Source organism: Physeter macrocephalus, chromosome 13, assembly GCF_002837175.3.
Source record: "Physeter macrocephalus isolate SW-GA chromosome 13, ASM283717v5, whole genome shotgun sequence".
Classification (NCBI taxonomy): domain Eukaryota; kingdom Metazoa; phylum Chordata; class Mammalia; order Artiodactyla; family Physeteridae; genus Physeter; species Physeter macrocephalus.
Window position 1 is genome coordinate 81,376,741 of NC_041226.1, and position 23,638 is coordinate 81,400,378.

Sequence of the window (23,638 nt, forward strand, 5' to 3'; positions counted from 1 at the left end):
GGGAGGCTGGGAGGAGGCTGGGGGGAGGCTGGGAGGGGAAGCTTGGAGGAGGCTGGCAGGAGGCTGGCAGGGGAAGCTTGGAGGAGGCTGGGAGGGGAGGCTGGAAGGAGGTTGGGAAGAGGCTGGGAGGAGGCTGGGAGGGGAGGCGGCAGGTGCAGGGAGCTGGTGGGGCTCCTGGGTAGCGACATTCTGCACAGGCTGGAATCAGGAGACCGGTGAGCAGGCAGGTGAGATGCAGATTTGGCCTCAGCCCCACAGCCCCAGACGTCCCCCCTCCGCTCCCAGGTGGAGAGCGCCGGGTAGGAGTAAGTGCTGATTCACCTTAACGTTAGCACCACCCACGACCATATGTCCATTATGCGCGTAGACACGCATCTGGAATTTTCACGGATGTTCTCTCACTGCATCCTTATCACAGTGAAGAGGCAGGCAAGCAGGGGCTTGTCATAGCCCCGCTTTGCAGATCAGGAAACCGAAGTTCCCTCATTCATTCAGCACGAGGAGACACAGGCTCGGGACCCGGCATCAGGCAAGACCCCCACGGCGCCTGCTCTCAAGGCCCTCCCTCTGTAGGCCTCAGAGAGGGCGGGGGGCCGCGTGCGATCACTCGGCAGGTCTGGCAGCCCAACGACAGTTCGGGCAGCGTTCGTGTAAGTTGCCACCAGTGCTGTAAGCCTAATAGTAGAGATCTTAACGAGGAGTCAGGGCACCGCCTTAAGGATGCTTCAGTTGTAACAACACACAGAATAAGACTCCTGCTAATGGGACAGGAAGGTCGAGGGAACAATTCAGGGAATTCTGTTTTTTCCCTTCAGTGTGGACCCCCTTTTCTCCGAAACTTGACCTAAAAATGCATATGTCTCACGGCAATTAGAAAGATACCCTACCTTCTTTTCTCGAGGTTATTTCTCGTTGTCTTATTTTTTATGCAAAACCCTCTATTTATAAAGACGATTGAAGGTTGGGACTCTTCTCTGTGTCATCCCTGTCGTACCCGGAATCAAAATATTCCAGTTTGTGTCACTGGGATGAGGTCGCTCAGAAGCGTTCCTTTCCCACCTGCCTGTCTCTCCAGACCTCACGGTAAACTCAGAACTCGCAATACCAGTCCTGACAAGGAGGACAGCTTGCATCTTGTGATTTTTATCATGTAGAAGTTTCAGAGGGAAAGTCATACTAGGGAAAGCCTGGTGAGATGGTGAAGTTATATTGAAAATGGCTCCTAGGAAGCTTTACATGGTCCCGAAGGAGATGTTTGACGTAACCTGTCAGAATGTCACTAATGGACTTGACAAGGTCCCAGCAAAACTGTTTGCCTGGTGGGGCCCCTCAGGTCCCCGCTAATCACACGACCACCCTAAAGGGACAAATCAAAGCGGAGCCAAGAACCTTCAGAACCAGAATATCGCCGCAGGGCGTCTGCCAGATGGGCCCACAGGAGCTCTGCCGAGACAAAGCCCAGTGGCCAGAACTGTGGTTTGAAGCAGGGGCTGAGACATCAGTTAATTATTTAGAGCATAAATAGACGTGTAATGCATTAAATTAGGGAAAATAGCAAAAAGTCCTTTGAGGAGGAGGGCATTTGATCATTTTCTCAAATACTTAGTCCCAGAAAATTTAGTTTCAAGAGGCTTCTTGCTCTTAAAACACATTTTACAACGGAGATGGGGATGGAACCTCAGGAAGAACAGTTGAGGGGCAGCTGACAAGGAGGTGGTGCTGCTCTGGGTCCATCCGCAAGGGCTCGGGGGCTGGCAGGGTGGGTGGCACACGGGAGAGGTGACCCTGAGGGGCGGGTGGGCGGGGCAGAGGCTGCAATGCCACCCCCACGACTGCTGGACGGCCCTGGCGTGAGTGTCTCATCAGCTGCCATGGTAACAGCTTCACTAACTTCCAAAACGTAGAAGCAGGTGTGTTTTCAACTTTTGTGTCCATTTTTTTCCAATGTACCTGCCTTTCTAAAGTTAATCACCCAGAGCAGAATGTCGCCCGAGGGGAGCCTTCTTTTTTCCTCTCACTCACTCATTTTCAAAGTGGCTTTGCCATTTCTGTCCCGTTTCCCTACAGACACCCCAGATCGGCTGTAACCGCTGATCTTTCTGACTCTGGGGCAAACCAACTTGTACTTGTATCCTTGGTTTCATGGAGGAAACCATGCAAGGAAAAATAAGTGATTGCTGTCTGCAGGCACACGACTTTGCAAGTAAGATGCCGTGAATAGTAGTGAACAAGAGAAAAGCCCACCAAGGGGACCCCAGGGTCCCAAAGGTGTAAATCGTCTCCTCGCACTTGTAGCTGTGCTTCTGTAGACACTTCTATAAATGGTTCACCCTCAACAGTTCTTATATATTTGCCGTAAAAGCTACGAGGAAACAGCAATGAAAGAGCAGGTGAAGGGAGGTGAGGGCCTCGCAGGAAATGAAGTGACCTTCCTGAGAGCTTTGCCCTCGCCAGGCCAGTGGGTAGAAGCAGGGTTCCCAGGCTGGCCAAGTGATTCTGAGTGAGCAAGTTGACTCAGAGATGTGTGTAATTTATTTCTGAGTGCGTGACAATCCCTTTCTTGGGTGGCGTGACCTTGACCTGCCGTTAAACTTTGCTGACGAGACTGCGGAGGGCGCGTACATCTTCAAAGGCACAGTCTGGGCCGGGGGCCCGGGGTCATCTGAGACAGTGGTTGAGGTCAAATGAGTAGCTGCTTCCCCACCAAACACACACACACACACACACACACACACACACATACACACACACACACGTCAATTTTAAAAACTTTGGTGTGGGAAGAAGCACCACGTTTTTCTTTCATCCTGTTTTGTTTTGGAGTCACAGGGATGAAGATGGTTAACCTTCCAGCAAATGAAACACACCAGCATGGATGGCTGTGTTCAGTGTGGAGTCTCGTCCTGCCCTCCGCCTGGCCTGTGTCTCTGCCTCCTGCCCCCCGCCTGGCCTGTGTCTCTGCCTCCTGCCCTCCGCCTGGCCTGTGTCTCTGCCTCCTGCCCTCCGCCTGGCCTGTGTCTCTGCCTCCTGCCCTCCGCCTGGCCTGTGTCTCTGCCTCCTGCCCTCTGCCTGGCCTGTGTCTCTGCCTCCGTTGTGCAGTTGCTGATAACTGCGTAGGAACAGGTGTACCTGAGATTGAATTGCCGTAATAATGATTACAATTATGCTTATTGTAAGTGAGGCTTCCTTGCCTTCCCTGAGACACACGAGAGGGAGAACGGTTCACACAAAATCCAGAAGTCAAGGCTTGAGGGAGAAAGGTGCCAGTGATGGAAGGTTTCCTTTCTTGCTTTCCTGTGTTCTGTGACAGTTAAAATTAGGTTTGGCTACAGATAACAGGACATCCAAAATAGTGGTTTATAGCCTAGAGATTTAATTCTGTTACCTAATCAAAGTTTGGAGGTGGACAGCCCAGGGCTGTCTTTCTGCTCTGCCTTTCTTTGTGTGCGACTTCTATTGTCAAGGTTCCCTCATGGTGCAAAATGGCTGCAGGGGCTCCACCTTTATGTTCACATTCCAGGCAGCGGGAAGGATGAAGGAGAGAAAGGCAAAGGGACTGGCTCCTTTAAGAGATTTCCTGTAGGTCCCACCCAACATTCTTTGTTGAGATGGAGATTATTTGCTGAGAACATAATCACCCAGCTGGAGCAGAGGCTGGAAAATGCCGTCTTTCAGCTGGCGTGTTTCCACATCCAATAATTGGGGCCTGTTGACAAGGGGAGAGGGTAATGGGCGTGCAGGTGGGCGGCGGCGGGCTCTGCACAATTTTATACTTTCTTTCCACCCCTTCCCATTTGACCACTCGCGTGTTTGGCGCTGAGCCAGGTACGGGAGGTGGAGGAACAGCAGGATGCCTGCCGTCCGGGGGAACGGCTCGGTGTGGACACGGGGGCACAAGTGCACCCGCGGAGAAGCGTGGACGTGCTGGCCATGCCAGAGGGAAGCGTGCCCCCTCCCTGTGTGGGACCTGCTCGGCCTGGTCCAGGGCAGGGTGCAGAGGTCCTCTGTCCAGTCTTGGAGTAGGGCAGGGTCCAGGGTCACGGACTTGGCAGGGCCCAGGCGTGCTTGTTAATGCAGGTAAAGCGCTCAGTGAGACCAGGCGCGGAGCAGATGCTCCACGAGCGGCCGGCCTGACTGCTGCCGTGTGGGGTGAAGCCAGGACGGAGGCCGTTGGGGGACCTGGAACCCGGGGAGGGCTCAGCCACCCCCTGACGTTTACTGAGAACCTGCTGGGCGCGGGCACTGTCTCAGGAGGCAGGGACGCAGCGGGGAACGAGGCAGGGCCCCCGCCCACCCTCACGGGGCTCGCCGTCCGGACGTGTGGGTGGTGACGGTGCCTGGAGACCCCCGGGTGCGGTGGGGGCCACAGGGGAGGGCGGCCGTGCAGGGGTACCGGCGGGGTCTGGGTGCCCTGTAGGAGACGACGGTGAGTCCTCAGGGCGGGCGGAGGGGTGGCAAGGGGTCCCGCTCTGAGGACGGGGCTGGGCGGGGAAGGAGCAGGCGGTGGTGGCCCCTGGGGAGCGCGTCCCAGGCTCCCGCCAGCGAGCAACGGGGCTGCAGCAAAGAGCCAGGCTGACCCGGGATGCGCTCGAGGTCCTGGGGCCCCGTCCCCAAGCCCAGCCCCGTACCAGCCGGCTCCTTGTTTGTCCTCCCGCAGAAGGGTTTGCGAGAAGAAAGAAGACTTCCCTGTGGTTTGTGGGGTCTCTGCTGGTGGTGTCCACCTCCATCCTGACCGTCGGCCTCGCTGCCACCACCAGGACGGAGAACGTGACCATGGGCGGCTACTACCCCGGGATCATCGTGAGTGGCGCGGTCCCTGCGGTCTGCCGGCCGGGGGGCCCGGGGGCCGGGGGGCCGCAGGTGTCCGTGTGCTGCTGACACACTCCACCCCAGCCCCCCGAGGTGGAGGTTCGGGGCGGTTACCTGCATGCTCAGGTGGCCCAGTGGGGCACAGGGTCCTGAGAGGTGGGGGAGGGGAAGGAGAGGGGTCGGAGCCAGGAGGTGAGACAGGCCCTGGCCCCGAGTCTCCCCAGAGTGCCCGGGGAGGACCAGCCCCGTGACACCCGGATTTTAGCCCCATGAGACCAAGCTGAGCAAACCACCCCTCGGAAACCGGACTCAGAGCTTTCAAAGATGCCAGGAAACCTGGATAGGAGGTGCGGTCGTGGGATCGCATGGGACCAGCAGGACAACTAGCTGACGCGGTCCTCACCTCCGCTTCCGGGCAATAGCCCCGCGAGGTAAACCCACAGCCCGGCCAGACCTGGCAACAGCGGCCCCAGTCCAGAATCACCCAGACTTGTGAACTGTGGAATTGTGTCCGTTTGTTGGCAGTGAGATTTGCTCCAAGCGTCTGCATGGCCCCCAGGGAGCGTCTGTGAAATTGCTTTTTATCCGATGTGACGCCCTGCAAGTGCACCAGGGCCCCGAGGGGCGGGGTCACAAAGCGCTAAACCAAGATTTTAAAAAATGAAGCTTCTTTAATCTCATCCCTCTCACTAGAGGTATTATCCAGATTAGTCATGATGTTGATAACATTTTTGGCAAGGATGAAAATATTTTACAAATATCATTCATTTTCTCTTTAGATTTTTCTTTATTTTTATATTTTATCTGTGCTTTATAAATCTACATTATCTTCCTGTGTATGCTTTCTGAGTAGACCGACATAAATAGTGTCTGTGCAGATAGTATTCTCAGTGAACTCTCATGAGACTCTGCTTCCCGGCCTGTGTCCTGGACGGGAGGGGAGCCGGGGACGTGGAGGCCGGCGGCTGTGAGAGGGTGCGTCCCCGCGGTGACCTGCAGAGCGTCGATCAATCTCGAGTAGGATTTTGCAGTGTTCTCTGAGCTTCGCTGGTCCAGGATTTCACCTGGAGGTCACCTTCAGAACACGCTGGCTGTGTTCACGGCCTCGCTCTGCAGAGAACCTGACTCCTGGGCGAGAGCCAGAGTGAAATTGGCTTCAGCTCAACGGTTCTGAAAGCAAACGGTGGACATAACAGATGAGGTTTGCTCCAAGAAAATGTGGATCAGAGTCACTTCTGTGGACACACGTCATCCGACCTTGAGACTTAGAGCCAGGGCGGGTCTCAGGAAGAAACTGGGTGGAAGGTGCAAACACCTCAACATTCTGGAAAGAGAAATTTTTTCAAATCCAAAACAATGCAACTTAGCGAAACTTAATAGATATATTTTAATGCATTTATGTTGGAGTGGGATTGCGATATTTTGAAGAAAATGCTCATCTTTCCTCACTCCTTGAGAATTCTTAAATTATTGGTGAAAACTACGTCTGTGCATTCACGTCCCTCTCCGTAGATATAGTACTTGCAGGTAAAGACATCCTTGGACATAAATAGGTCTCATTTTTAGTGCCTTACATCTGGCACCATGGTTAGAGAGGCCACAGCTGTGCGGGTCAGTCGCTCGGCTGTCCCCAGGCTGCTGCCTCTGCCTCGCGGGGTCGCTCGGAATCCGACGGGCCGGGCAGAGCCGAGGGTCACCCACTGGGCGGGCTCCAGTGCGAGGTCTCGGGGCGGCCCTGTGCATCCGAGAGGGGCTTGTCACCGGCTGCTTTGAGCGGTGCCTCCCTGGCGTTGCTGGAACTCTGTTCTTCAGGCTGAGGGGAAGCTTAGGAAGTCTTCCCAGGCGGGCGTGGGGGGATGAGGCCACTGGCACCCCGGGCGCCCGCGGGTGATGCGCGACGAGCACAGTCGCGGCGTTTCTCCAACGTCCCAGCGTCCCCTGCACCCAGGCCGGGAGCTGAGGCCAAGGAGCAAGCGGACTGGTTCTCCGGAGGCCCTGGGTGCCCTTCCCGCCTGGGCTGGAGCCCCCATCCCACCTCTTCCTGCCCCAAGATTACCTGTCTGCCTGCGCACCTGAGACAAACGCTCATCTCTGAGGGGTGTCAGCTGTGTCCGTGTCTGAAACACCCTTGGTTCCAGCTTCCTGTGATCCCCCCTGAGGGGTCAGCCGTCCTCCGACCACGGCCCAGGAGACGCTCTCAGACGGGCCTCTGCCTGACCACCAGGCGTGGGGGATGGGTCACCATGAGGAAGTTCTCCCGTCTGGGTGGGGGGCACGTGACACTCTCTTCCCGGAATCGAGAGTTCAACTGACGTAGGAGTTAAAACATTTGAACGCAGAAGATGAGACGGGGCTGTTTCAGCAGCTTCTATTCCGATCACTGGCTTTGATGGATCCCGAGAAGCCCACCCCGACGGGCATGAAGCTACCTGCCACTTAGTGCTTCGGGCTCTGTGAGGGGGGATGGCTGGCCTTGCTTTTTGATGGGATGTCCTGAGGTGGGTGGTCACTGCTCCCTGTCGGCGTTAGGCTGCCAGGCGTGTAACTGGAGCGCTTTCTCCCCTGTTTTTCTTTGGCGTCAGCTGGGCTTCGGATCTTTCTTGGGAATTATTGGAATCAACCTGGTGGAGAATAGAAAGCAAATGGTAAGAACGTGCACTGTTTCTTTCAAATGTGGTTCGTGGGGCTGTACGCGGGGGTGGGGGGAGTGCTGCCCCTCTAGCTGTGGGTGTGCCTGGGAAAGCCTCTGCCCCAATCCCCCAGGGTCAGTGCCTAGCTTCCCAGGCGGTGGACCGTACGCCCCAGGACTCAGGGTCGAGTGGGTGCTGTTCACATCTTAGCCTAATTGAGCATCGCCCCTGGGATTGTAGGGTACATTCTACAACCTCACGTGGTGTCTTAGCAGCTAAGCTTGGGCCACGGGAAGAAAAGTTTAGGGTACGGGGTGGGTTGGGAAGGTTGGCAATTAGTTTAAATCGTGGTGTATAAGGTTCAGGCAAAAACACGCGTATATGAACATCTGTCCTTGAGTCAGGAGCCTGGCACATCCTCCTACGTCTGGGGTGTGACGACGGCTCTCCCAGACTGAGGAGAGAGAAGGGCTCAGTGGAAAACCAGGAGAACCGTGGTTCAGAGGTCTTTGCAGAGGGCATGTCTACAACTGTTTGTCTGTGGGATGTATGAGGGCCAACCTTGATCAGTCAGGTTACAAACCTGACTTTTTATTGATCGTTTCAATTTGGAATCTGCCTTGCCTTGTTGATGCAGTGCTTTGGGGAAGAGAGCTATAAGAATAGTTAATTCTTAGTTATTTCCAAATAGTTAATTTTGCCAAATCATTGTGCTAGCCAGTGTTGACTTTTGAGAGGGCTCAGGGAGGATGCGGTTGGACCATATGCTGTTTCTGTCTCATCTCCAAATCATCGTATCAGACTGTGCTGGTGTTTCCGCCTCTACCTGCACTGGCCATCACCCTGATGTATCACCAGGATCACAGTGGCTGCCCTGGGCTTTCACGGGTGTGTGAAGATGTGGAGAAGGTGGAGACTTGCACACAGCTGGCGGGAATGTGAAATGATGCAGCCACTTTGAAAAACAGTCTGGCAGCTCCTCAAAACGTTGCACGTAGCCTTACCGTAGGGTAAAATGTGTGCTATCGTCTGTTTCTACTCTGGCCATTCTGTCGGGTGTGAAGTGGGGTCTCATCGTGGATTTGTATTTCCTTGATGACTAATGATGTTGAGCTTCTTTACATGTGCTGATTGGCTTTTTGTATATCTGTTTCTGGTTGTTGTTGAGAAATGTCTATTCAAGTCCTTTGCCCATTTTTAAATCGGGTTACTTGTCTGTTTATTGTTGAGTTGTCAGAGTTCTTTATATATTCTAGATACAAGTCCCTTATCTGATATATGATTTGCAAGGATTTTATCCCATCCTGTGGATTGTCTTTTCACCTTCTTGGTGGTGTCCTTTGCGGCACAAAAGTTTTCAATTTTAATGAAGCCCGATTTATCTAGTTTTTCTTTTGTTGCTCGTGATTTTGGTGCCATTTCTAAGAATCTCATGCCAATTCCAAGGTCATGAAGATTACCCTTATGTTTTCTAAGAGTTTTATCACTTACATTTAAGTCTTTGGTCCATTTTGAGTTGATTTTGTATATGGTGTGAGATAGGGGTCCACATTCAAGCTTTTGCATATGGCTACTCAGTGGTCCTGGCACCATTCGGTGAAGAGACTGTCCTTTTTCCGTTGGATGGTCTTGATACCCTTATTGATAATCACTTGGCCATAGATGTGTGGGTTTAGTTTTAGACTCTCAAGTCTGTTCTGTGATCTGTGAGCTTCTGATAGAGATTGTGTTGAATCTGTAGATCAGTTGAGGGAGAGTTGCCCCATGAACTTGGGGATGTTTTTCCATCTCTTTAGATCTTCTTTCATTTCTTTCAACAATGTTTTGTCATTTTAAGAGTTGAAGTTTTGCACTCCTTTTGTTAAATTTATTCCTAAGTATTTTATCCTTTTGGAGGCTCTTGTGAATGGAATTGTTTTCTTAACTTCATTTTTGGATTGTTCGTTGCAAATGTATAAAAATACAGTTGATTTTTCCATGTTACTCTTATATCCGGCAACCCTGTTGGACTCACTCATTAGTTCTAATAGTTTTTTAGTGGATTCCTGAGGATTGTCCGTCTATAAGGTCATGTCACCTACAAATAGAGATAGTGTAACTTCTTCCTTTCCAAAATAGTTGCTGGAGTTTTATTTCTTTGGCTTTGGCAAAAGAAATGTGGGCCTTGGAGTGGGAGGATAAAAATCCAGAACTGACCCTAGCCCCCAGACAGGGTCCAGCCCCCCAGGAAGCCACCCTGAACACCAGGCAAGACGGGGCCACCAGGTTCCATAGAGCGGAGCTTTCTGCCTGAGGTTGTGCGTGTTGCCTGTAGAATCTCATTTCAGCCCTTTCAGGAAAGCATTCCTCCAGACTTACCTTGTATGATAAACACGTGTTTCACTGTCTAACATTTTAGTTAATATTTGTGAGAGCGGAAACCTGTGTCTACCATTAGCATCTCTGTCATCTTGACTGTCGTGAACCTCAGTTTCCTCACATTCAGGATTGTTGAACATCTGAGCTAACGCACGCGAGAATATCCAGGGCAGCGCTCGTCCATAACGGGTGTTCGGAGACTAGTAGCCGTCGTTACTTATTGTATTGACGAACGTAGGTCAGTCAAAACATTCAAGTCGTAGCAAAAGGAGACAATAGCAAGCTGAGAAAATGTCAGCTAGAGACAGTGCTTGTTTCAAATGCATCTAGATTTGGAAGAACGCTCTCTTTGCCCTTGCTTTCTCTTTATTTTAATTTTTTACAATAGAAAAATTTAAATATCTGCAGAAGTGGACAGAATAGTATAACAAACCCTCTGTATCCATCTCCCAACTTCATCCATTGTCGACTCATGACCGATCTTGAGTGGTATTTTGAAGCAAGTCCCAGACATGGTATCATTTTGTCTGTAAACATTTTACTCTGCTCAAGCTAAGGGGTGGAATCTAATCATTACAAATGGCTCCTCCATGGTCTCTGCCCATTACGGCATTAGTCTCCAGTGATGTCCAAAGAATGCCCTCAGCAGAGTCAGCTTTTGATATTTTCCCATTGATGAGTGAGTTCTTGCCCAGACATCAGAGTCCTTGTTTTCACCAACAGCTCTGCAGTCTAGCGTGGTCCCCACGGCCGGGGATGGAGCAGTTAAGGGCTTAAAGCAGCTTGTTTACTGCCGCCTCCGCCCCCGCCAGCCATATGTACGTGCACGTGCACACACACAGACGCACACAAGAGACACACACACGGACACACACACAGACACACACATATACGCACACAGAGACACACGCAGACACGCGTATACACACACAGACACACACACACAGATAAACACACAGATGCCTACACTGGAATCTTCCCGGAACATAGTTTAAAACCCCCTGAAATAGAAGGCCCGCTGGGACGTCACTTAGCAGTAGAAGCGCGTTTCCTATAGAGGATTAGGGTACCAGCCACCGTCTGTTGGGCTTCTGTTCCTTCGAGTGTTGTGCTAGAGGGTCCTGGCTGTGCCCTCCGGCACCCCCTGCTTCGGGTCTTGACATCACGGGAGTCTCCTAGGTCCTTCACCTTCCTGTGTAGAAGCCAAGCTGGTCTCTGCCCCCCAGGACTGAGCTGGGCAGGGCTGAGACAGCAAGGCCTCGAGGGCTGGGCAGGCAGACGTTGGGGTGCTGGGGGATCCGAGGGCCATCGGGGAGGAAGCCTGCGAGGTCCACGGTGACTCACGTGGAGGCTGTGCAGGTGGGGCTGGACTTTCCCCGTGAGGGCCCACTAGTGACGGGGTTCCTGGAAGGCAGGGGTGGGAGGGTGGTGGCCAGGTTCACATGCTGTCCCACCTCCAACCCCGTGCTCCACCAAAGGGCCTGCACACCCGTCCAGTTCTTTCGTCAACGAATGCTTCCTGGAACAGCTGCACGATGCTGAGCTGGGGGCTGGGGCTGGGGGGTGGGGGAGACCCTGAACTCATGGGGCTTTGACCTGCACATGCAGCTGGGGGGCCCTTGGGGTGGACAGGGGAGAGGCAGTGAAGGCAGAGAAGGGCTGGAAGGTCTATTCCCAGGCCGGGACAGGAAGGTGGACGCTCTCGGCAGGTAAGGCCGAGAACCAAACAAGGCATGTCAATTTTGTTAATAGTTTCAAAGAACCAACTTGCAGTTCCCTTGATTCTCTTTGCTGCTTTTCTGTTCTCTGTTTCTTTTATCTCTGCTTAAGCCTTTATTGGTGCCTTTCTTCTGCTGGTTCTGGGTTAAGTTTGCTCTTCTCTTCTGGCTCCCTAAGGTGTTATCTCCTCTCCTCAGTGTGTGTTCACAGCTTTCACTTTCCCTCGGTCCTGGTTCAACCGTGTCACCTCTTGCCTGGACCCTGTGGTCGGGCTCATTGCTCCGTCTCCGTCTCCACTCTCTTCCGTTCATCCGGCTCAGGCAGCCTTCTTCGTAGCAAACCCTTATCTGTTCGGTGTTTGTTTTTGAAATTCACTTTCCCCTGTTGGAATGTAGTAAACTCTGCGGGCCCAGCGGAGATTTGAAGATGACCTTCCCCCACTGAGTAACCGCTGCCCTTCTCCCAGAAGAGACCCTGACAGGACAAGGAGACACAGTCCCAACCCTAATCTAGTGCCTTCCTTAGTTGCTAGAGTCACAGACAGACCCTGTCTGCAGCATCTGTCGGGTCCGGAAGCCCTCGTGTTAGAGAGGGGCCTTCGGGGCGTGGGCGGGTCCTTGTGCTGACGTTGTTAAACCATGAGGCTGCTTGAGGGGCCGCAAGGCCTGGAAAGGACGTGGAGGCTGTGACGGAAACCAGGACATGCAGGCCTTGGCCAAGAGGCAGCTGCTCGTCCTGGCCGGTTTCCTGTTTCCAGCCCGAAGCGTTGGAGGAGAGAACTTCCAGTGTCTCTCCCAGCACTGTCAACTGGACCCTGGTGGTCCCCGGGCAACCTCACGCGTGTGGTCATCCCGGTGCTGAGTTACCACGTGTGGGGTCGTGCTAGCTCTGCCTTTTACTTTCAGGTCAGTGGGGGGAAGGGCGGCCGAGCAGAGTCAGCTGAAGGTTGATGAGGACGGTCGAGTCGTGGGGACGTGTGCAAACCGAGTCACAACGTGTTTACCCACCCAGCTGTGGGCAGCCCTGCGTGCTAGGAGACCCTTTGGAAGTTGCGTGCTTTCTGTGGAGACCTGGCTGAAATCCGGTGGTGGTGTGACGTGGGGGCCTCTCGGCCAAGACCGTGACTGAGCCACAGTTGGGTTGGAGCCGGCCACTGGCCAGCGTGGAGCAGGGCGTTCTCTGAGGCAGCGGGTCCGACCATGGCTTTGTTCACCCGCTGGTGGTGAGAGGAGCAACAGGGCCTCAGGGGCCACTTCTGGGAGTGTCTCAGGTGACTGCAGTGCTTAGTGGACTTCCTGAACCAGCACCCGTGCTGGAGCAGACGGGCCTGGGCAGACACCCACTTCCGACGAGGTCCCGGTGGCCAGGCCAGCCGCAGACCCACCGGTCCTAGGAGAGCCGTCGCTGGGGACAGCGCCACTCCTTAGGGACGCTGGCAGCGGCCCTGAGGGAGGTGCGGGGGGGAACGGTGCCATCCCAGGGGCGTCAGGCTGCAGGCTGCGTGGCTGTCTGCAGGAGCAGGTATCCCGGACCAAGTGCACGGCTGGACCCGGTGCCAGCCCGGCGGCCGGGGCAACGCAGGTGCTGGGGAACACTTGCTGGGGGGGCAGCTTGTCCCTCCCATCGCTTTTGTGCCAGAAGGTCATCCTCCCTTCCTGAGGTCACAACTACTGGCGGTTCTGGGAGGGGCCGGGGCTGGGTCTGAACTTGACTGTAGCTGTGGCCTCTCCGTAAGGCTGGGGTGGGAGTTCCAGGTCAGAACCGGTGCTTTCCCTCCCTACGCGGCTGGGGTGTCAGGATGAGATGGGTGCCCTGTGCTGAAGGACTTGGGGCTCCAAAGCGATGTTGTTTAGGTTGTGTCTCTGGGTTGGACCCCTCTGGCCGGAAGCTCTGCCCGGCAGGAACCGCGTCCTTCCCGTCGGGCTACGGCATCCAGGGGCCTTGCGGTCAATCACAGGAGCTGCCCTGCTCTCCGGCCGACGCTAAGACAGACGGAGCGGCCTCGCGCCCCAGCCTCTACGAAGCATGAACCGTGGGCTGAGCGTCTCTGTGCGAAGGGTGCGAGCCCGGGGGCCGCTGGAAGGTCCCGGGAGGAAGCTGGGAGGACGCGGCAGCCAGAGCAGACGCAGGCCTTTCATTCCCTGGAGACGCGGGCCTGCCTGGCTCCCCGGGACAGCGGCAAGTGCCTTCTGAGTCTTTTATGTGTTTTCGTGTAGTTTGTCACAAGGCAGTACAAGCCTGGGAAGGCTCGGTTCGGTGTGGTTTCCGCAGTGATTTTTCCCACCACTCTGGAGCTAGCCGCGTTGCATTTGTGTGCCGTAACTTCACGGGAAGGGACCACGCGGTCTTCCTCCCCCGAAATGAGGGAGGGTCTGCCCCTGGCCTCCCTGCTCGGCATCGAGGCCCTGCTGGGGTGGGACCCCCCCTCGTGTCTGAGGGCAGCTCCTGCCTCGTGGACCTAGGGCACCTGGGCGGAACGTGGGTCTGACCGGGGCTCCGCAGAGCCCCAAGGCGAGGTCGCCGGCATTGTTCAGAGGCAGGCACGGTTCTCTGCATGGCCCCCCGCACGGGGTCCCCAAGGTCCCTTTTGTTCAATTCTTCATTACTGTCAGAAGCGTCACGTGGGGGGAAGGGCCGAGGGCAGCAGCCGGGCTTGTCACACCTGCATGCACACAGCACTGCAGGGCGTGGATCCAACGCATGGAGAGGCCAGCCGCACGGCTCCTTCTCCGGATGGGGACACAGGACCAAAGGGGTCGGCAGGGCAGAGACCCCCGCAAGGCTGGGCGACGGCTCTGACGTGCGGTGTCAGGGGACGGGTTTCACTTGGAAGCAATATGTGGGGCTGCGCCTCAGGCCTGTGGGCTGCGAGGAGGGGGCCCGGCCACCCTCCCCCTTGGGACAGCCTTGTGTGGCCCTCCCGCCCATCCTGTCCCTTGAGTAGCCACTGGGAGCCTCACGTCAAAACGGAAATCAAAGTTGCAGTCTGTCAAACCAGCCCACGTTTCGTGCCAATCCCTGTGCTTTGGTGAAGAAACAAATCCCTCAGGCTGACGCGGGTGGGAGGGTGAGGCCGTGCGGGTCAGTAATCCCAGAGCCTGGCTCGGCCACGGGGAAAGAGGCAACCAGGAACGCGGGTGGTGGGCGGCGGCTCCTGGCCGTGCTCTCCAAGCTGAGGGCAGACGGTCCGCGCGCACGCGTCGTGCCCCAGCTCGCAGCCTGTTGTTCGCAAGGTCTGGGCTGGAAGCCCCGGTTACTTTGCACACCTTCTAGGACGGAGTAGAGGCACTGACGCCACGGCTCGTGGCTGCCACGGGGGCCCCGCCGTGGTTGGCAGGGCGGACGCTCGGTGTCTCCAGCAGCAGGACATACAGGAAGTTCGGTACCACTTTTGCTATCTGTTTTGGTAAACCTGAAATTGTTCCCCGAGAGAGAGAAAAAAATTTAAAGAAATGGCCAACAGATGTAAGAACAGGTTCCCAGCCTTGATAATAACAGAGAAATGCACATGGAGTGGCAGTGAGGCTTTTTGCCGTCAGATGGCAGAACCGAGAGACGAACAGCGAGCCCTGTCCTTTGGGACATCGGGGGGTGGGTGTCTGGCCGTGGGGTGTGGGAGCGAAACGCACGTCCCCTCAGATTCTGACGTGCAGAGACCCCCTACCTTGTCCTGTTGGCAAGCGCGGGTCCCTGTGTGTTCCAGGAGACGGTCCTGCAGAAACACGCGTGTGTGAGCCCAGACTTCTATGTAGAATGGAATTAGGGTCTTCGTAGCACAGTCTGTAAAAGCAAGAGATCGCAAACCGTTTAAATACCCTGGGAGGCCCGCCGTTCTCCACAGGGCCGTGTGGAGGGGCGACGGCTCCCCGTCCATGAGCTCCGCCCTCGTACCCCGTGAAATAAACAAAGCAACCAGCGCGGGCCTCGCTCGGTGGGATCGGGCCTGGGGCGCCGCCCTGGCCGTCGTGGAGGGTTTCTGGAGAGGCCGTGGTGGGAAGCGAGGACCCTGCAGAGCAGCTTCGGGGGTCGGGGCAGGGGGCCTCGAGCGGGCGGGCGCTCGGGGAAGCTTTCTGATGAGACTGAGCCTCTCCCGTCTCTGCTTCCAGCTGGTGGCGGCCATCGTGTTCGTCAGCTTCGGCGTGGTGGCCGCCTTCTGCTGCGCCATCGTGGACGGCGTGTTCGCTGCGCGGCACATCGTGAGTTCTTCCCGGCCTCCCCCACTCTGTTCCCAGTTGCTCTGCGGGTTTAAGAAATCTTCAGAAGTTCAACTCCCTCTTGCAGGACGCAGCTCGGTGACCTTCACAGTCTGACGAATGCGGATTGTGTTGGCCAATCGCAGTCTTTCCTCCTGTCCCTCCCCTGTTTCCTCCAAAACTGACCCAACGCGTGCCCCATACCCCAGCCATCACATCCTTAGAACCAGAGTCCTCAGCTGCCCACCGGCGCTCCTCAGGCCCCTCTTTAGTCAGTAAGATGAAAGATGTCCCGGAGCCAATGCCCCACGACCTCCCAGGCTTTTCGCTCAGATACGCGTGTCGGGACCTCCTCACCGGACGCTGTGCCCGTGAGGCCCCTCTGCCTCTGTCATCCTAACGCTGGGGAAGCCGGGGGAGGACAGGCCACGTCAGACATCGTGCTTTGGAGCCGCGGGCCGGGGGCCGGGACCTGCTGAGAAGGAAGGGCCGGGCGCTGCGGCTGTGTCCGCCGACAGGAGCCCTGACCTGGCGCCCCATCCGGGCCGGGAAGGACCTGCCGGCGTTTCTCTGTGGCCCCAGCAGGTCTTGTGCGAGGTGGGAATGCGACACGAGCTCAGGGCTTTACGTGCGCTCGTTCACGCCGATTAACAGTGAACTCTGAGTGTTTTTATGCTTGTCGAGTTTCTTAGGTTATAAAAAGTGCCGGCCCTGGTGGTAATGTTAGGCTAAGCTTTACAGTCGCTATTCTTGGGACTATTCGGTCAGTTTGAAATTATTTCCAAATAAAAGGCTTAAAAAGTGCTGGCCCTGGGAATCCTTACCGATTCCTCTCCGGGAGGGGCGAAGGGCCAAGGAAGGCGCAGTTTCACCCTCCCAGTCAGGTTTTACAACTAAAGAGGCAGGTACGGTTGATTCCTGCAGCCTCCCTCGAGCCTCAGGCGTGACAAGCACCCGCTGTCCGGGGTGTAGGCTGTGGAGCTCAGTCCCCACGTCCCTGCGCTTTTCTTTCTTTATTCCTTAGATGGGTTTTCAGCTTTCTCTGGCTGCATGTGGCCAGCGCCCAGGCTTGGCCGTCCCCCCAGAGCTGGGCCTGCCAATCAGGGACTTGGACGTGAACAGAGGGGCTGAGTTTCCAGGTTGAAAACACATAGCCTGAAATTGCAGGGAGATGGCTGTGGCTGAACTATGGAGAATCAATCAAAAAGGCCCTTTTCTGCAGCTTGTAACTGGCTATCGGCGCCTCCCGAGATTACAGCTTTAAGATGCCAACAGCTGGGGGGGAAAAATGTGCGGAGGGCGCCCGCAGGGCAGGCGAGCCGGCATCCAGCCCGCTGTGGGCGTGTCGGGTGTGATGGGGTCCGGCAGGCTGGCACCCAGCGGGGCCCGGGAAGACTTCCTGAGCATCCACGACGAACCCGATCCTCAGGGGCCTGCGAGCCTGTGCCCGCCGGCGTGTGGCTCCTTGTGGCCAACTCCAGCCTCTGGGCTCAGCCTCTGTCTGGACCAGGCCCTCCTTTCTGCCTGTAAGCCACCGAGCAGAGGGGGAAGAGGGCCCGCGTCTGGGAGGTGGCCTTAGGGAGCCCCGCCTTCCCGGGGGCAACGGAGGGGGGGTCTCAGCCGAGTGGGCGGCTTTCTCGGGCCTCAGCACCCTCAGCCCTCCCTTCAGACGCATGGCTTCCCGGGCGGAAGAGCCTCCCCGTCCTTCTGTAGGAGCGAGAATGGCCCTGCCTTGTTTCAGGGCCGCGCAGGACGCCTGAAGTGGCCCCCCTGCAGGCGAGGACTCCCAGCCTGCAGGCGCCCCCTTCCCAGCTCCAGAGCCAGGAGGCCCTCCCGGCAGGAGAGCTGTCGGGAGTTAGCGCACGGGCTCACCCCCGGACGGAGGGGCCGCTGTGTCGCCCCCGCGCTTCTACTGAGCGGCTGCTCGGGGCACCCACACCCGGCACGGCGTCCTCTTGCCTCCAGGCCAGTCCTGTTCCTGCGCTTGTCCCTCAGCCGCTGGCCGGGCCCTTCCTGTGCACGGGGGCCACTGGCCTCTCTGGAAGGGCCAGGGACTCAGGTGTTAGGCTGTGGCCGCGTGGCCTGCGTCACAGCTCTGCTGTCACGGCACAAAGCAGCCACAGGAGACACGCAGGCAAATGTGCCGATAAGACTTTATTGACGAGACCAGGCGGGGGTCTGGGCTTGGCCCAAGGGCCGTGGTTCCCCAACACGGCAGGAGACACACGGATCTTCCCTGAGCTTTAATGATGCCGTCTGATGACCGGTGTGCTGACTGCCTCGGCTTTCGTCGCTGTGACACGGTGAAGAAACACCCGTGACGAGGCCTCCCTGAGCGAGGCGCCCGCGCCCTGAGCGAGGCGCGCGACACACGGATCTTCCCTGAGCTTTAATGATGCCGTCTGATGACCGGTGTGCTGACTGCCTCGGCTTTCGTCGCTGTGACACGGTGAAGAAACACCCGTGACGAGGCCTCCCTGAGCGAGGCGCCCGCGCCCTGAGCCACGGGGCCAGCCCGCTGGGCTCTCTCCAGCCCCACAGGAGAGCAGAGTTACCCCGGAGGACAGCTTCCTGGTTCGTCACAAATTCAAAAACTAAGTTTGTGTGATTTCCCTAGGGCTAAAGTAGGTTATAATTTTATTTAACGCAAACCAATAAGAATTCTTTCCCCCCCGATCGAATAGTAAAGATTAGATAGAAACTGAAAGCAAACCACTGGTGCCTCTGTGTTAGGACCAGGATTCACTAAATGTCCAAGATTTGCACCAAGTCTTCACTGCTGTGGGCGGAATGTCCCCAGGTCCATACATCGCAGCCCTAACCCCCAACGCGATGGTGTCTGGAGATGGGGCCTCTGGCAGGTGATGAGGGTGAGATGAGGCCACGAGGAATCAGCGTCCGTAGAACAGGAGGAGGACAGCGAGTCAGGAGGAGAACCCCCAGGCCCGGCCATGCCGGCCCTTGACCCTGGACCCCGGCCCCCAGGCCCCGAGACGCGCCCTGCTGCCGTTTAAGCCGCCCCGCCCGCGGTGTGTGTCACGGCGGCCGGGACAGATGGACCAGTGTGACAGGCTCTGGGCTCCCAGCCCCGCGGAGAGGGCGTGAGGGCGACCTCCGGGCACCGTGAACCCGGACCCTTTAGGCCGGGGGTCCCTGTAGTGTGTGAGAGGCGTGTCTGCCCGACTGCAGGCGTGAGGAAGCATGGGATGTGGGCCGGAAGCTTGTCACCCGCAGGAGGGGCGCCCGCGCGAGTCACGCCCTGGGGAGCGGACCCTGACGCCGAGGCCGCGTGCGGACCAGGCCGGGGAAGGGACAGGAGGGCGGAGGCCGGCGGGGCGCTGGCAGAGGGGCCGCCACAGCGGAGCCGGCCCCGTCGTGAGCCGGGCTGGGGGTGGCAGCCCCGCTGGCCTCCCCGGCGCCCCCATCCCCGTGTCCCACAGCCCCGCCCAGCGCCCGCCGCGCTCCACGCGCATCTCCTACCCCCTGCGGAGACCCAGCTCCCTTCCCTCACCGCCGTGTCTCCCCAACGGCCTGGCTGCTGCCTGGAGGAAGGGCTGCGTGACCGTCCTCCTCTGTCGCTGGTAGTTTCATGCTTTTTTCTCAGGTCAGAAGCAGGAATGCTTTGAGAAATATGACTGACAGGGTAAAAAAACTAAATACAGTTATCGGGACCCGGACTCATAACTTACAGATTCGGCAGCTTCGTGGCATTTCACGTGTGCCCTCGCTGTTCACTACCATGCAGATGATAAGCATGTTGTAATTGTCAGTTTATTGGTCTCTCTCCTTCACTGATCCCCTAAGGGCAGGAACGTGTCTTACCCGGGTGCCCTTATGGTTTGGCACCGTCTGCCCTATGAATGTCGGGGACAGACTCACGGACGGATAGTTGGATAGGCACATAGGTGAATGTAGGCTCCGGTGGTTGGTGAGTGGATGGGTGCGTGGAGGGAGGGGGATGGATGGATGTGGATGGCAGGATGGATGGATGGATGCTTGATGCATGGATGGCAGGATGGATGGTTGGAGAGACGGATGGGTGGATGGATACATAGATGAGTAAGTGAGGCTGGTTGGATGGATGAGTGGATTAGGCTGAAATCCACCTTGCTCCCTCCCTCGTGGAAAAATTGTTTTGCTTTGAGGAAAAGAGGCAGGAGCCGAGGGGTCTCCTTGTGGAGACTTGGACGGGTGCATGACCCCCTCCCTCAGCTGCCCTGTGTTGACCGATGGGGGAAGCTGTGGCCCCTGGCCGGCAGGGATGGGGTGCCTGCTTCCCTGCTTCCCGGCTGCAGGAGCCCAGCGCTCTGGGATGAGCCCTGGTATTTTCCCTGCTCCTTGTCCTCCGCCTGGGAGGGGCTCGTTGGCCTCGACCTCTCTCCTTTGGGCTCAGAGCCTGTGGCGACAGGTCTGAAATCGCCTCCGGTCCCTCCTGATATGGGGGCAAAGCCGTCCCCTTCCATCTGTGGTTCTTGGTCTCTAGGAGCCCAGGCCCCTCGCCGCAGGAAGGTGCCAGTTTTACTCCAGTGGGGTCGGCTACCTGCACGACGTCTACCAGACGGAGGTAAGTGCCAGCGCCGACCCCACTTGTCAACCTGCGTCCGCGGTCCAGATCTGACTGTTCTGGCCCCGGCACGCCTTCGCGTCGCCCTCACCCACGCCTGGCGAGGTGCCTCACCCCGGAGTCACGGCTGCCGACTGCCTTTGACGCAGCCCGGAATCCACCGGCCCAGTCTGTGCGGCTTTCACAATGAGTTTCTATTGACGTAATTGCTGCGCTAAAGTCTAGGATGCTACGTTTACACTGGCCCCAAACTCGCCGGCTGTCCCTGGGCCGAGGACGCCTGCAGGGTGGTTTCTCTTCTGTCTCTAAGAGTGGCCGGCGGCGTCTCCTCTTGGGCCACCCCGGTGGCTGCACGGCTACCTCTGTCCTGCCGTCTCCCTCAGCTCTGTGTAGATTTATCGGTTTAACTCAACACGGCCTCTGACACCGTGTATGAGTGTCAGGAAGGAGGGGCGCAGGGCGGGCAGCGGGGACGCCTGGCTGGGGCCGCGTGGCTGGCGGGCGGGGGACGGGGGGGGGCTCTGCAGCCGCCCCTCAGCAGGGGGCGGCACACCTCTTCTCCAGAGGACCCGCCTGCGCTCCTGGGCTTGCTCCCTGCCCCAGGGAGCCCTGGGGACTCGTCCTGTTCAGTGGGGGCCCCCGGGCGCTCCAGGCCCTTCCCACGTGCCCCTTGCCCCCCAGGCCCTCGTGCTGCTTTGTCCTTCCTTCCGGCTCACCCGTGCAGGACTGGGGTCACAGAGGTGACGCCTCCCAGGAGGGAGGGACACCTCCCAGGAGGGAGGGACACCTCCCAGCAGGGGGCACCTAGGGTCAGGACCAGGGTTAGGCCTCGCGCCATCCGGCTCGCCGTCCTGTGGCTCTGACCTTCCCACGTGCTGGTTGCCAGGCTCAGAGCCGGGCATTGCCCTGACTGCTCGCCTACCCCCTCCGTGTCCTCCAGTTCTCACCTGTCAGGCCGTCCGCCCAGCCCCCGTCCAGGCCTGAGTCACACGGGCTCACCTTCATGGCTCCCAGCAGCCTGTCTCTGGTCTCCGCCCCATCGGGACTGTTTTCCCAGATTAATCTTTCTATGACCCCTGCTCAAGCCCTCCCACTCCTGATGTGGGTGGCTTTCGGGAGTTACCCACAGAACCTTGAAAGAAAGGCTACATGCCCAAGGGTGGCTTGAGGTGCCGCTAAAGGGGCCGGGGCCTCAGGGAGGCCCCACGGACCTCTGGGGTCAGGCCCTGCCCCCGACCTGCCCCCTGACCTGCCCCGGGCGCTTGGCGTCTCAGGAGACCCCAAGCCTGCTCGCATCTCTGTCCTCACTGGTGCACGGCCCTCCCTCCAAGTCCTTCTCCCCAAGGTCCCCGTCCTCCCTCTGCAGCTGGGTGGTCTCTGCCCCACTCACCTTCCACACGGGGGTGGTTTCACAGCGCCGGGGGAAGGAGGGGAGGCCTCCGTGCGACTTGGGGACGGGCTGGCTTGGTCAGACTGGGCGGCTGGGAGCTGTCCTCTGGGAGGTCAGGAAGGGTCTCCCACCTGAGGGGTCCCCACCTGCAGGCTCCTGGGGACTCCTCCCCCTCCCTCACCTCGTCCAGCAAGCTTTGGCCGCCTGGTCCTCTACCTCTCCGTGCAGGGAGGGCCCTGCCGCCCCCCAGCCCTGCTGCACCTGGACTGGGTGGAGGAAGGGGCAGGTCAAGAAACGTGGGCTCAGGAGGGGCAGCTGCCTCGCTGGCGGGGCAGAGTGGTGGGTCCTTTTACCCCCAGGGAGGCCCCTGCCTGCTCCGGGGTGAGGACAAGGGCACCTGACCGGACTCTCTGCTCACAGGTCACCTGCCACTCCCTGAACGGGAGGTGCCAGCTGAAGGTGAAGAGTAACACCTGCTACTGCTGCGACCTCTACGACTGCCAGGGGTGAGTGGTGGGGAGCCGACAGCCGAGAACCCCACGTCCCTGGACTTACCTGCCCCCGCATCCCGTCCTTGCACGCTGCACCCACACCTCATTCAGCCCTCAGACGTTCTTGTGAGGCCAGGGCATGGGCTCCGTTCCACAGATGGGAAGACCGAGGCTCAGGGCTGCCGGGAGGTGGGGGGGAGGGGAGGCGTCTCGGGAGCCCTGTCCTGCTGTGGGCCGTGACCGTCACAGGTGACCCGTTTCTCCCTCCCCGGGTGCTGGTTCCCTCGGAGTCTCCACCCCGGAAGGCCGAGACCCTGTCTCTGCCTACTGGTCTCTCCGGTCTGGGGACGGGGGCGGCAGTTTGCCCTGTGTCCTCCCCCCTCCCATGGGGCCCAGGAGAGCTGCTCCTTATTCAGTCTGTCCAGCTTTTCGCCTGTTGTTTGGACCAGGGCAAGGTCCCAGCTCCTTGGGAATCAGACCCCTCCCCACATTGTCTTTTAAATTTCGTGCTAATAGCTTGAATACCTACATTAAAGCCAACAGGGAGTTCAGTGTCTGCTTCTTGGAGGCCCCTCCCTGAGCTGTTGAAAACCCCAGGGGTGTAGGCTGCAACACCCTTCCCCCAGAGCAGGAAGTCACCCGATTTCCAGCCCGAGGCCGTGGTCCAGGGCCTGCACAGCCCACGGGGCCCAGACGAGCCCCCTCTGAGGCTCACCCCTCTGCGTTCCCTGCCAGGGCGGCCAGCAGCCGCTAAGCCCTGCTGGCTCCGAGGGTGACGGGGTCGGGGCTCTGTGTGCTGGGGCCGTGTTTGGAGCAGGCTGTCCTCTGCTCAGAGACCTGGGCCCCCTCCCAGATGGATTCTGGGCTCCCTGGGACAGCCCTCTGCACCTGGGGGGCCCGGGCCCTCCCAGCAGAGCCCCCAGCCTGTCAGTCCGCGGAGCGTCTGCCCCGCTGGCTCAGGCGCGAGGTGGCCCCCCTGCCCGCGTGGGTGACGCCGAGGCCCTCCCCACGCAGCGCCGAGCATCCGCCCACCTACTACGAGTTCGTGGGCGTCCGCGGCTGCCAGGACGCGCTCCACCTGTACCGGCTGCTCTGGGCCTCGGCGGCGCTGAACGTCCTGGGCCTGTTCCTGGGCATCGTCACCGCGGCCGTCCTGGGGGCCTTCAAGGACATGGTGAGTGGCGCCCGCCGCGCACCGGGCAGACTCGCCGACGGGCACGCGGGCTCGTGGAGCCGCCAGCCGTGCCGACCGCAGCCCGGGCGCACTTCAGTCCCTCCTCCCCGAGGCTCGCGCCCCCTGCGCCGGTCCGGGGAGCGCAAGTTCAGTGGCAGAGAGGGGCACCGAGCCTGGCGCCGGACGGCCGCGGCCATCCCTTGGTGGCCCGCTGAGCACGGAACCCCAGCGCCTCCGATCCGGTAGACCTGGGGCTCAGGCCCGTGCTGGCCAAAGTCGGGGGGACTCCAAAGTGAGCCCCCGAGAACGT

The 23,638-nt window shown here is 58.3% G+C and overlaps 1 protein-coding gene across 2 annotated transcripts in view; it reads left to right on the forward strand.

Moving 5' to 3' along the window:
- TMEM255B (transmembrane protein 255B) overlaps positions 1-23,638 on the forward strand; it is a 37,652-nt gene that overhangs the window by 2,316 nt on the left and 11,698 nt on the right. For both annotated transcript variants that reach the window (XM_024117438.2, XM_028497820.1), the window contains exons 2-7: positions 4,658-4,800; positions 7,392-7,454; positions 15,623-15,712; positions 20,193-20,273; positions 22,084-22,169; positions 23,169-23,328. In XM_024117438.2, coding sequence (XP_023973206.1) covers positions 4,658-4,800; positions 7,392-7,454; positions 15,623-15,712; positions 20,193-20,273; positions 22,084-22,169; positions 23,169-23,328 — 623 coding nt within the window. The remainder of the gene's footprint in view (positions 1-4,657; positions 4,801-7,391; positions 7,455-15,622; positions 15,713-20,192; positions 20,274-22,083; positions 22,170-23,168; positions 23,329-23,638) is intronic.